The sequence below is a fragment of the Lagopus leucura genome, unplaced genomic scaffold (assembly GCF_019238085.1).
Source record: "Lagopus leucura isolate 7727_CA_CO unplaced genomic scaffold, USGS_WTPT01 Super-Scaffold_100159, whole genome shotgun sequence".
Taxonomy (NCBI): domain Eukaryota; kingdom Metazoa; phylum Chordata; class Aves; order Galliformes; family Phasianidae; genus Lagopus; species Lagopus leucura.
The window spans coordinates 10888127-10902442 of record NW_024962335.1 but is presented as its reverse complement, the minus strand read 5'-3'; the positions used below and the strand labels follow the sequence as shown (position 1 = coordinate 10902442).

At 42.7% G+C, this 14316-nt stretch overlaps 1 protein-coding gene across 5 annotated transcripts in view; it reads right to left on the bottom strand.

The window, feature by feature from the left end:
• LOC122190075 (activating transcription factor 7 interacting protein) overlaps window positions 1–14316 on the bottom strand; it is a 152651-nt gene that overhangs the window by 52575 nt on the left and 85760 nt on the right. For 4 of the 5 annotated variants that reach the window (XM_042889777.1, XM_042889780.1, XM_042889778.1 and 1 more), the window contains exons 14-15: window positions 8697–8809; window positions 508–5892 (exon numbers count right to left, since the gene is read on the bottom strand). In XM_042889777.1, the coding sequence (XP_042745711.1) occupies window positions 5476–5892; window positions 8697–8809 (530 nt within the window). In that variant the 3' untranslated portion in view covers window positions 508–5475. Of the gene's footprint in view, window positions 1–507; window positions 5893–8696; window positions 8810–14316 lie in introns of those variants that run through there. The other variant, XM_042889781.1, reaches the window with a different exon arrangement.

Genomic DNA, 14316 nt, shown 5'->3' with positions numbered 1-14316 from the left:
CTGAACAGTCAGTTCTAAACAGGCAGAAAGTCTGGACTTTCAAGTGTGATTGTATTCAGCCATCACTTAACATGAGTCCATACAGAGTCTTTCAGTCAGTGACTTGACGCCAGTTTTACTAAGTGCCAGGGAACCATTACCACTGTAGGTTAATGATGCTGCCCTTCAAGTGTGGGCTCGGCACTCAGTCAGGGTTAAGTATGTGCAACTCTTAGGAATGTCTGGTAGCCCCTCTTTGCAACTTTCTAGAACTTAGCATATTGCTTTAATTTCTGCTCTGGTGGGAAGCCTGGAGGAGCAGCATCATGCAGCTGGCTTTCTAGGAATGACCTGGAGCCACATCACTGCTGTGGACATTACTTGACCAAAGTGGCACTGTGACTGCAGAACTGAAAAGCTGGCACTGCCCCATCCTCCACGAGGCAGCATGGCTGGAGAGCATGAGCACACACACGTGGTGCTCTGTCACCTGAGATGTCTGGAACTAAGCACAGATGACTCAAAACGTTAAAAACCCAGTAGTTTATTTCAAAGTATAAATTTCAGGCTTGTCAGACAAAACCCCACTACAGTTAACACGTACACACACACTAATCTACAGTACATACAAAAATGGGGAGAATTTGCAACTGCCCAGTTTAAATTGGACATAAAAGCAGTCCTTTTGTATTTACAAGTCCAGCTGCAAAGCAAAACAAGAAGTCGGATGGAGCTACTTGCAAAGGATTTTGCATGTTTGACTCAACAGCAAAGAACTTACTACAGCTGAACAGGACTCCCCAAACAGTTACTACCCAGTTGTCTTATTTACAGATATACTCCATTAAATTAAGACAGCACTTCAAATATATATAAATATATGTGTGTGTGCATATAATATATATTAGAACAAAACAAAACAAAAAGGAATGCTTAGCCTGTGCAATGACAATGAGAAATAAAGATGCATTCTAACAGGTGGGCAGAAAGGAGGAAAAGATCAATTCATTTGCTTTTTCTTAGCAATTTCTTAGCCCCTCAGAAGTTATTCAGAAGGGAACACAGATGTGGTGGCAGGGCGGCACAGTCATTGTCATTTGAACTCCACTCTCCAGTGTTTTCATACAATGCTCGCCCCTGCCCCAACTAACAAATTAAAAAAATATATATTTAATATATCAAGCTTCTATTTTAAAAAATCTGGATAGATATTTTTGACCAAATGAAAATACTGAAGTTTATAAGAAGGCAGAATCACAGCTTGATTTTGTACAGTGTATACAATAGTCTAGAACCGGGGAATGGCTGTTTGGGGAGCAAGAACACATCTGACCTGGTCCCTACATATAATACAGATTCTGATTTAGTGGACTCTTAAGACAAACAGCATAAAGAAAGAAGTGTATGGATATTTTGTTATAGTGTAAAACAGTGCTCAGATCCTACTATTGGGCCCCAATCAAGCTCCCACTGAAGGCACGAGGGGGTTTTGCCATTATTTTCAAAGGAAGCAGGATAAGACCCTTATTTTTACAGGGAAGACACCATGGGCATTTCCAGCCTTGTGCTAAAAATGTTGGGTGTGTGAGTGCGTCACTGCTAGTGCTCAGTGATCTAACATGTTAAAGGGTAGCAAGCACACTGAAAGAAGCAGAGCTGAGAAGTAAAGAGCACAGAAGTAAACACAGGCTGAAAGGAACCTGCTTCCGCACCCTTACATCTTCTTGAGTTGTTACTGCAGCTGCAGTACACATGCTACATCTACAGTCTACACCCTTCCAAAGGTTTAGCTATTTGAATCCAGTAAAGCTTTTTAAGACTTGTACTGAAATAAAGGAGGTCAGTGAAGCTGTAACTAGGAGGAACTCGGTGGAAAAGAATGGCATTTTGCCACCAGCACTCCACAGGAGGGCTTCCTTCCAACCAGAAACAGAACTAACTTAAGTTACTTCTTGCCTGTGGGCACAAATCAAACCTAAACCAAACCAGAAACATGATGAAAATAAAAACTGTAGTAGAATCAGTGCGGTGTTTGCCAAAACATGAAGAACTAGATCTGAGGTGGTGCAGCTAATATGTCATGCACCCAGTGGTACCAGCACAACTCATTAGCCAGGTACAATTTATACTAGGGTACTGAAAATACATATGGAAAAACTTGCTTTAGGAACAGGGAGGCATGTAGATAATGTCCCTAATAACATGCTTTAACTCGGTTGTGGCCCTGAAGTGGTCAGCCATTTGGACTTCATGATCTCTGCAGATCCCTTCCAACTGAACTGTTCTAGTCTAGTCTACCAACTGAAAGCTGTGTAGAGACTTGTAGCATATTTAAAAATGAAATACTAGAATCCTCGGTAACCAACACTTCTATGATGACTCCAGTCTAAAGCACAGTATTAACAGACCTGTGCTGAATGTTCCCAGATATTTTGGTAACACTTCCAAATAAATTTTACTAAATGAAACCAGTTATTTCTGAACGTGTTAGTGGAGGAAATTCAGTTTCTCAATATTTTTATTGTTTCTGGGAGATTAAATGATAAATAAAAAACAGTCACTCAAAAACATTGGGAAAAGTGCCATTTGAGTTAAGCAATACTCCCATTCATTAGCATAAGGGGTAAGTACTCACTGCAGATATCTGTTCCACAGTGAAACAGTTTTACAGAAGTGGCAAAAGTTCTCTGCACATCAGTGTTAAGAACCACTACCTGCAACGTCTCCAAGCTGAGCAAGGCATCTGAAAAATCAAGCTATGCTTTATCATGTACTTAGCCACCAGCACTTGCTTAAGATCCTGAAATTGGATCTTAACATCTCTGCTGCAATGAGAGATGTCTGCTTTCACTCCACAACTGCAACGGCCTCACTTAGCAAACAGTAGCTAACTTGCTTATCTATTAAAAAAAATGAGCTGCGCTCTGCCATATGTAACAGAAGATACTATTAAGCAAGAAGCCAGTGTCAACTCTGTTGAGAACATCTTTCTTTAGTAAATAAAGATGAGTCTTTTCTCTAAAGATGCAGTCCACAAAACCTCCACACAGTATCAGGCCATCCCAACTATTACATCCACCGGAGAAAGGAAAACAAATTGTGACACAGGATTCTCACCACCCGCCTATCCCAAGCAAGACAAAGCTAGTAACAACTGTGATCTAAGAGCAAGCACAAACTATAGAAGAGCTCATGTATAGCTGAGGCTGGAATCAAAATTCAGTAAGCAGCATAAATTCCAGACTGGATTCTAACATTTATTTTAACTTTCAAATTATAAAAACCCCACTGTACTGATATGGCCAACAGCCCTTTAGTACCAACTCAAAGACATTAAACTGATGCTTCAACAGCCACCAACTGGAAGAAATTGCTCTAAACCTCTACTACAGAACTTCCTTTATAATAACTCAACTTTTCATAAGTAGTGTAAATGAACTATTAATTATTCCTTGAAATAGGCAGAGAAAACATTTAATTCCACATAGAAAAAATCAAGGCATTACTGATCATTGGCACCAGCAATATGGGGACAACTGTTATTCAAAGGAAAAGTTAAACACTTTTCATACATGAGATTCAGTGCAACCCTTCTCTCATGATACACGGATTTAGATAGAATTTCTGCTTACCCAAATCAATACAACTCCCATACTGACAGTATTTGTTACTCACCTGACGGAAGCAACAATCCCAGCTGCATGAAGGAGTGCAGTAAAGTAGTATGGACAAAAGTCTACAACTGAGTTTCTTTCACATAATTTTCTTGAAGGGAATGCAACTTAAGAATCTATTATCACACAGATTATTTCACTAGCTGTATTCTGTGACTTTTTCAACCTTGCTTAGTATTTCAATTTTTCAAGACAGCCAGTATTGGAATTAAGAAATATGTAAAGTCTACAGCTTTGTCAGATGGGGAAGTAAATCTAAAAAAAGCCCAAACATTTTCCCTTCTAAATCCAGTATTTGGTTCTGCTGGACAGAAACAAAACACTGTCCTTGTTTTTAAAAATGCCAAAATAAAAATCTTACATATCCTTTCTTGTTCAGGTGTTAGAAATTGGCTATGCATAAAAAAAGTTTAAGAACATGTCAACAGGATAGTGGGGCAGATGCACTGTTTTGATTTCCCAGCTCAGAAGCATCATGAAAGCTTCTAGGAACATTTGCAGCTGCTCACAAATTTTGGGCCAGTGTGTAAACTACTCTGGGCATGTTAGTTTTCTGCAGAGGCAGGCAGGTGACTGGGATAGAGGACTAAGAAGCCAACTTTGTGCATTTTTCTACCACCTGAACATCTAAACTGAGTGTAAACAAGTAGAAGCTTTCATGGTGCTACACCACATAGGTTTCTTTGGCTGAAATGCAGCATACAGCTTTCCCAAAGGAACAGGAGGGAAAGGCTCTGGTGGAAAATACCGTCTGTACACTCTAATATTCTTCACAGAACAGAAACAACGACTCATTAATTGCAGTGAGGGAAGGGTTAATTGAAAGTACAGATAAAAATGAGTCCAGCATCAGTAGATGTCACTTCCTGGTCTTTGTTGAAAAAAAATCACTGTGGGCCAGGAAAATGAGAAGCAGTAATGAAAGGCTAGGGGGGGAAAAGGAGAAGTAACTCCAAGCAAATGAACACCACAAGGTATCTGGCTACATTTATTTCTGAAATTACTGTTTAAGGCACAAAATAAATCTAAAAATCAGGACTGGATGTATAAGGGGAAAGGCAGAAAAATTATTTGAGCTAGAGAGGGGTGAATGTGATTTCTATAATCCAGTTTCAGGTCTGTCCTAGGAATGCTCCAAGTGTGAATGGAGGTGGACGGTGACATTAGAGAAGAGCTCTTATTTAGGAGAGGTAGGAAGTAGTGGGGTGATTTATTTCTTTTCCCCACTACACCACCTCCAAATTCACAGGCATTGGTTCCTTGGCCAGATTAAAGTTCCCTTCCCTCTCCTCAGACAGCTGATTACTGTTGGTAATTTAAGAACAGATCACTCAATCTTCCAGCACACAAGACCTTGATTCACGTTTCGTATCACAGCCTGCTCAGAGACAGCTAGGTACAAGAGGCAAATCTGTTCTTCCCTTCATGTTAGTGCCCTAATAGGCACTACAGATGTAGTTCAGCTTCAGAAAAAAACTGCAATTTATATTTTTGCTCCCACTCTGAAGCAGAATCCCAGGCATCCAACGTGCCCTTGAATAAAGAGTAGGTAGATGTCTAGGTGGAACAGCTGCCATGAGAAGGAAAATGAAATTTTTGAATGGCCCATGACTTGACCTATCCAGAAAAACAGGTTCTCTTGCTGGAAGTGAGACTTTATTTTTCTTTTGGTTCTGAATGTATGTAGTGTATCGCACAGCTGTCTAAATTAATCCTGCAGAGAGTGGATTTAAAAGTGAACTTCATGCATGGGATCAACCCGCTCAAAACCAGGGTAACCCTTTGAAGTAGGATGGGTTTAAAGGCTCCAAAGAACTCCAGTTTAACTGCTCTGGGAGGAGATCACATCTGTAGATTGGGGGTCACAGAATGGTCCGAAGCGGCCATAAATGTCCTTAGCTCGGACTGCGAAGTAGTATTTGCTGCCAGACACAAACTGAGTAAGAGTGCATGCCATAGGTAGTGGAAGGGCCTTCACCTCCCCTATCTTCTTCCACTGGGAAGGCATAGTAGCACTCGGGTCCTCGTGGTATGCGTAGAGATGGTAACTGTCCACACTGGCACAACTCCGGTCCACTTCTATGACACTCCAAGACAGCACAATACCGTTCTGGCTCTGTACCCGTGCCAGCTTCAGCTGTGGTTTTTGAGGCAGAGAAGTGTTGGCAGCTTCAGGGGGCAGGCGTGGTGGCTGTGGTGCCTCTGGGAGCGGGGCAGGATGTACAGGGCGTGGTGGCTCCTATGCAATATAAGAGCAATCAGGGAAAGATAAGTCTGCAGCAGTGGAAAGAGGTTTTAATTCATCATTCCCAAGGCAAATGGAAAGAAATCAGCCTGCAAACACTCAACATCACAACTCGAAGTCCTGTGTACCGAGAGCACCAGGCATAAACAGAAGCAAAGGGTGAGAAGAGATCAAACCAAGGATGTCAGAAGTTATTATTCACATAGAAGACACTACTGTAAGAAAGCTGTCACCACAGCTACTTCTCTATATCCTGCTTGCCTCCTACCCATGAGATGATGGACTGTGAGCATCTGGCCATTTACCAAGACTGAGTAGGCAGGTTCACAATGAGTTTGAGCTAATCTGTATCTGAGCTGCTTCTCCACGTTACCCAGAAACATCCTAAACAGTGGACTGAGCTGGCAACTCAACATAATCTTTTCAATAGGCAGCTCTTTCAGTCACAAGAGGAAGAACTGGTAATGGAACAACATGCATATTTATCCACCTTAAATTGAACACAAAACCTCAGCCTCAGTTTCCAGAAAGTTTTGAAATAAGGGCAAAATGTGACTTTACATTGAAATATTTCGATCACAGAAACTTTTCTAAGTCTATTATTTATGTTAGTTAATTTCAATTTAGGAATATGGTTACAGTGAGCACGACATTTTGTTACTGCAATGCCAGGGATTTTTTCATGGTGGAATCATCTGGTTTTTGTTGTTTAAGTTTTGGTGCATGATATTGGCTTGCTTTCTTCTCACTATGTATCAGTGAAGGTTGAATAATGTCTAGATTCAAAAAATTGTTAGCCACTTTGGTAATATATTTACCAAATCAGGAGACTGGAAATGAGGTGACTGTGTAACAATTGAGTATGGAGGCAACATACTTCAGTCTCAACAACAGAATGATATAAAATTAGTCAAAAGTAAATTTTGTCTTACTAAAAAGGGTTTGAGGTGAGACAGAAAGAATCAACCCAAGCAGTGATTAAAACAAAAAAACACCAAAGAACCCAAACCTCAAAAATTCAGGACTTGGCAATTAAGGATGTTGTCTGTACTGTGTTCTTCTACCTAACCTTTGCAAGCATCTGTACTGAAAAACTGATCATAGAATCATTGAATCATTAGAGTTGGAAGGGACCTTTAAAGGTCATCTAGTTCAACTCCCCTGCAGTGAACATGGACACACACAGCTAAATCAAGTTGCTCAGGGCTTGATCCAGACTCACCTTGAAAGTCTCCAGGGACAGGGATCAACCACATCTCTAGTCAACCAGTTCTAGTGCCTCATCACTGTTACTGTAAAAGCCTTTTTCCTTATGTCCAACCTAAATCTACCCTCCCCGAACTTGAAGCTATTTCCCCTTGTTCTATCACGAAAGGCCCTGCTAAAAAGTCTGCTCCCTTCTTTCCTGTAGCTCCTTATTAGATGGTGAAAGGCTGCTATTGGGTCACCTCAGATCCTTCTCCAAGCTGAATAGCCCTAGCTCTTTCAGCCTGTCCTCATAGGAAAGGTGTTCCATTCCTTGGATCATTTCTGTGGCCCTCCTCTGGATGCACTCCAAAAGGTCCATGTCTCTCCTGTACTGAGGACACCACATCTGGATGCAGTGTTCCAAGTAATGCCTCACCACTGCAGTGGGGCAGGATCACCTCCCTCACCTTGCTGGCCACACATCTTTTGATGTAGCCCAGGATATGGTTGACTTTCTGGGCTGCAAAGGCACACTGCTGGCTCATGTCCAGCTTCCCATCCACCAGTACTCACAGGTCTTTTTCAACAGGTCTGTGCTCAATCCTTTCTTTCCGGAGCTTGTATGGGTAGTGAGGACTGCCTTGACCCAGGTGCAAGATCAAAATGCAGATCTTGCATTTGGATTTGTTGAACCTCAAAAGGTGCTCCTGGGTCCACTTCTCTAGCCTGTCCAGGTCCCTCTGGATGGCATCCTGTCCCTCAGGTGTGTCGACCGCAACCCACAGCTTGGTGTCATCAGCATACTTGATGAGGGTGCAAGCAATCCCACTGGCAATGTCATTGATTAAGATATTAAAGAGTATCGGTCCCAGCACTGACTCCTGTGGGACACCACTTGTCACTGATCTCCATCCACACACTGAGCCACTGGCCACCACCCTCTAGACTCAATCCTGCAGCCAGTTCTTCATCCATTGACCAATCTGCCCACCAAATCCATATCCTTCCAATTTGGAGAAAAAGATGTGGGGTACCATGTAAAAGGCCTGATCACAAAATGACCAGATGATTGAGGCTGGATGGTCTAAAGGTCATCTGGTCCAACCCCTACTGAAGCAAGGGCCACCTACAGGCAGTTTGCTCAGGACCAGGTAAAGGTAGCTTCTGAAGATCTCCACAAAGGAGACTCCACAACCCCACTGGGCAGCCTGTTCCAGTGCTCTCTCACCCACACAACAGAGAAGTGTTATCATCCAATTCATAGGCAATCCCATGAATTATAGTTTCAGATTATAATAAAACTTCTTGTGGCAGTTCTTTTATACCCTTGACTCCACAATTCACCTGCAGATAATTCACATCATTTTTCAATATGCAACACTGCTCATTTGAAGAACTCCTGTGTAAGCTAACACGATAGCACAGCTTTCACTGTTCCTGGTAGAACTTTCTGAAGGTGATATGATGGTGTTATACATGTGAAGTGGCTGGAAAGTGCCTACAAGATATTTCCTTGTTCTTCAGTTCACACTGAGAAACAATCTCAGACATACTAGTGCAGAGACAAGTCTGTAAATTGCCTTAAGTAATTTCAAAATGAGAGTACTCACTGCATGCACTTGTGGTGGTCGATGATGCACTGTAAGCTGAGGTGCTCCAGATCCGAGAGTTAGTCCATTGTTCACAACATATGCAGTTGTTTGAGGCATTCGTACTGTCATGCCTGTAGTAAGAAGCACAAGGAACATTTCTGAGTACTGAATATTTTAAATCAGCAAAACAGAACACTGGAAGCCAAACTCCTTCACTCAGCTGGCTGACACCAAATTTTAAACTGACACATCCTTCTCAAACTGCCATCAGACTAATTACTGTACTAAGCCAAAACCACTTTCTGTTCCTCTACGCTGTAAAAGAAAACACGTGCTAATGTCTGCAGAAGGGGCAGAATGATGTTTTTGTCATTTGTAGTATGAAAGAAATGGGGGAGGAGAAGTGGGGGAGATTCAGGCAGCTTGAGCTTTACAAAAATAAATAAATAAATCCAATCACTTCAGGATTCAAGGAGAACATAAATGCTGCAGCAGCAGAATGACAACCATTCAGCATTCAAATGCTAGGAAGCTGTGTATGCTAGGATGGTATGAAAACCAGAAAAGATTACATCACTGTCCAAGAAGCTTCGCTCACAGAATGGACACCACTATGAATATCTACTCACAGGAATTGCCATTTCATAGCAAACTGACCGGACTGGCAGGAGTAAACTAGGTAATTTTATAGCTTCATACCTAATATCCAGAACTCTTGCAAAATACCAAGCAGCTACAAATTTTATACTACATTTCTCTCTCTTAAGTAATATTTTGCCCATTTACTGATGGGACATACAGGTTTTATGAGCTCAGTGCTTTTCTGCTCATTGTTATTGGTTGCCTAGCATGTTCTTGTAATGGAGGGGAGCAAAGACAACATCTGTGTCAGATGTGAACTGCTGAATGATCTGCCCAGCCTAGAGGTTGAGCTGAAGGATGAAGTGGAGATGTTGGGGAGTATCAGAGAGTGTGAGAGAGAGACTGACTGGTGGACCCTGAGAGAGAGGACAGGTTGAGGCTCCAGGTAATCTGGAGGATCCCCTCCCCTCTTGTCACCAGGCAGTTGGGGAAGGACCTCAGAGACTGGGAGGAATGGAGACAAGTCCCTGCTCCAGGAAGCAAGTGAATCCACTCCTGACCTCCCCCACCTTTCCAGTTAAACCTTGCAGAACAGGTCCTACAGGAGGAACTAGCTGTCAAAGAGGAGGATAGGCAACCTGCTCCAGAGGTCTTATCTCAATTGGATATGCCTTCCTGCAACGTGATAACCTCTTCCACAAGGAAAAAGAGAAGGATTCTAGTTATTGGTGACACACTCCTGAAGGGAACAGAGGGCCTAGTATGCAGTGTTGACTCTCAAAATAGGGAAGTCTACAGTCTACCTGGAGCCCAGATTAGGGATATCATCAGGGCACTCCCCTGCCTGGTGCACTTGATAGACTACTACCTACTGCTGATCTTCCAGACAGGTAGGTAGGAATCATAGAATCACAGAATTCTAAGGTTGGGAAAGACCTTCAAGATCATCAAGTCCAACATCAAGGTTATAGAGACATGGTGGGACAGATCACATGACTGAAATGTAGTCATGGATGGCTATGCCCTTCTCAGCAAAGACAGGTGAGCAAGGCGAGGTGGTGGAGTTGCTGTTTACGTTAGAGAGCAACTAGAGTGTACTGAGTCCTGTCCAGGGGGAGATGAGGAGTGAATTGTGTGTTTGTGGGTGAGAATTAAGGGGCAGGCTGACAAAGGTAATGCTGTTGTGGGTGTCTATCACGGGCCACCTGATCAAGATAAGGAACTTGACGAGGCCTTCCACAGGCAGCTGATAGCAGCCTCACAATTACAGGCCCTGGTTGTCATGAGGGATTTTAGCTAGCCCGATATTTGCTAGGCCTACTCAGCCAGCCATCCACAGTCCAGAAGACTGTGTACACTGATGATAACTTCCTGATACAAACAGTGGATGAACCAACTAGGAGAGGAGTGCTGCTGGATACTGTTCTCACTAACAAGGAAGGTCTGGTTGAAGTGGTGAAAGTTGAGGGCAGCCTTGGCTGCAACGATCATAAGATGGCAGAGTTCAGGATCTCACGTGGCAGGAACAGAATACCATGCAGAATCACAACTCTAGACTTCAGTAGGGCCAACTGTGGCATCTTCAAGAAATTCCATGGGACAGGGTACTTGAAGGCAAAGGGGCCCAAGATAGTTCGTTAGCATTCAAGGACTGCTTCTTCCAAGCTCAAGATCAGAGCATCCCAATGGACAGGAAGTCAAGAAAGGGAGCCAGGAGACCTGCATAGTTAAACATGGAACTGCTAGGCAAACTCAAATGGAAGAGGAGAGTCTGCAGATTGTGGAAGGAAGGGCTGGCCACTTAGGAGGAATATAAGACTATTGTGAGAGAATATAGGGAGGTAACTAGGAAAGCTAAGGCCTCCTTAGAATTAAACCTTGTAAGAAGGATCAAGGGCAGCAGAAAGGGCTTCTTCAAATTGCAGATTTTTATCTCCATTGCAGATAAAACTAACCCTAGATGCAGCATAGGTCCACTGATGAATGGTGGGTGCACTGGTGATAGAAGACACAGGGAAGGCAGAGTTACTGAATGCCTTCTTTGTCTATACTGCTGGAGGTTGTCCTGAAGAACCCTATACCCCTGAGCACCCAGAGGAAGTCAGGATAAAGGAGGAATTTGCCTCAGTTGATGAGGACTGGGTTCAAGACCAATAGAGCTATCTGGACATCCATAAATCCATGGGTCCTGATGAGATGAACCCGTGGGTGCTGAGGGAGCTGGTGAAGTTCATTGCTAGGCCACTCTCCATTATGTATGGTAAGCTGTGGGGAACAGCAGAGGTGCCTGAGGACTGGTGGAAAGCAAATGTCACTCCGGACTTCAAAAAGGGCAAGAAGGAGGACCCAGGTAACTATAGACCAGTCAGTCTCATGTCTGTTTCTGGAAAGGTAATGGAACAGCCTATCCTTGGTGCTGTCTCTATGCAAATCAAGGATAAGAAGATCATTAGGGGCAGTCAACATGGCTTCACCAAGGGAAATCACGCTTAACCAACCTGATATCCTTTTACAAAGACATAACAAAAGGGCTTCAAGCTTAAAGAGGGTAGCTTTAGGTTGGTCATAAGGAAAAAGGCTTTTACAGTGACAGTGATGAGGCACTAGAACTGGGTGACTAGAGATGTGGTTGATGACCTGTTCCTGGAGACTTTCAAGGTGAGGCTGGATCAAGCTCTGAGCAACCTGATTTAACTGTGGGTGTCCATGTTCACTGCAGGGGAGTTGAACTAGATGACCTTTAAAGGTCCCTTCCAACTCTAAGTTTTCTATGACTCTACGACTCTATAACCAGGTGGGTATATGATGGTAAAGCAGTGGATGTGGTCTATCTTGGTGTAGCGTGGTCTGGACAATCGGGTAGCGAGGTGGACTGTGAACTGGCTAAAGGAAAGAAACCAGAGAGTTGTGGTCAATGGCACAGAGTCTATTTGGAGGCCTGTATCTAGTGGAGTCCCTCAAGGTTTGGTACTGGGACCAGTACTATTCAATATATTAATCAATGACTTGGATGAGGGAATAGAGTGGACTGTCAGCAATGTTTGCTGATAACACAAAATTGGGAGAGTGGCTGACACACTAGAAGGCTGTGCTGCCATACAGTGAGACCCAGACAGGCTGGAGAGTTGGGCAGGGAGAAATTTAATGAAATATAACAAGGGTAAGCAGAGAGTCTTGCATCTGGGCAAGAACAATCCCAGGTACCAGTATAGGTCAGGGAGTACCCTGCTGGAGAGTAACATAGGGCAAAGGGACCTAGGGGTTCTGGTGGACAGCAGGATGACCATGAGAGGGCCAATGGCATCTTGGAGTGTATCAGAAAGGGTGTGGTTACTAGGTTGAGAGAGGTTCTTCTCCCCCTCTACTCTGCCCTGGTGAGACTGTATTTGGGATATTGTGTACGGTTCTCGGCCCCGCAGTTCAAGGACAGGGAACTGCTTGAAAGAGTCCAGTTGCAGAGCCACAAAGACGATTAAAGGAGTGAAGCATCCCTCTGACAATGAAAGGCTGAGGGAGCTGGGTCTTTTTAGCTTGGAGAAGAGGAGAATGGGGGGTGACCTCATTAACATTTATAAGTATGTGAAGGGTGAGTGTAAAGAGGACGGGACAAGGGGCAATGGGTGCAAGCTGGAACATAGGAGGTTCCACATAAATATGAGAAAAAGCTTCTTTCATAATGAAGGTAACAAAACACTGGAACAGGCTGCCCAGAGAGGTTGTGGAGTCTCCTTCTCTGGAGTTGTTCAAAACCCACCTGGTCGTGTTCCTGTGTGACCTAATCTAGGTGTTTCCACTCCGGCAGGGAGATTAGACTAGATGATCTTTTGAGGTCCCTTCCAACCCCTGACTTTCTGTGATTCTATGATTCTTCTATTTCTATCTAGAAAATAATGGATCTTGGGCAATCTCTTCCTTACAGATCCCCAAATGTACGATATCCAAGCATTCCAATTCTTCAAAACAGAAAGAAAGAGTAGCTCATAGAGTGATACATTTCACAAAACCACCGATTCTTTGATGATTTCTTTCTATAAACAGTCATCAGCTTTAACACAACTGATGAGAGTCAGACATCCAAGTAAACTGTAGGACTGAGACAGTGAACTCACATAGAGTGCTAAATCTTACTGTTTCATCTTAGCTGTTTTATCTCTTTTTTTTCTATTAGCACATCTATCTAAGAAGCTAATGAAACTGGAAACTCTTACAGGATTAAGTCATCAAAAACTAGCTATTCCTTATGTATGAAAATTCAACTGAGAACACTGCTCTAGCATGATGTGATTCTGTCTCAGGAAATTACAATAATCTGAAGAGAGATGGACAGAAGTACCTTAAGAACATATAAAGTACACAGTTAATATTGCTTCTGAGTGCATCTTTGTGAAGATCAGGTACACCTAACTACTTGGTTAAAGTAGCAGTACAAACCTACAACACTACAAAACACACTGGATGAGTCAATCTTCCTGAAAAAAGAGTGGAGAGATCTTACTACTTAAGCACCTGCTACTGACCCTAAAAACAATTTCAACGATAGTGAAAACCAAAACAGATTATCACCAGCATTTCTGTATTAAAAAACCATATGATAAGGAAGGTTAAAAATCCAGAATGGGCTAAAAGATGGTCAAGTACAGCTGACAGCTGTCAGATAAAAGAGATCAAAGAATGTAATAACTTTTTTGCTACAATTAAGCGAAACATCTATATCTGATATGCAAATGTGAAGCCTTGAAATAATCTGTATTCCATATAAACTGATCTTCAACCTGCTCAGGCCAACAATCTGGTGTCCTTGTCCTGTGGTACATGGAAATCGTAATATTAGGGAAGAACTGTCAGTTTCTTATGTATTATTTGGCTTATCAGGCAACAGTACTGCATCATATTCTGACTTGAAAAGTATGTTCATGTAAATGCCTTTAACAGTAACAGAATTACAGAGAGGTCCAGGTTTGAAGGGATCTCTGGAGATGATGTGGCCCAGTCTCCAGCGGAAGAGTGCTCTTTGATTAGGTTATTCACGGTTCTGTCAACCTGAATCTTATTTACT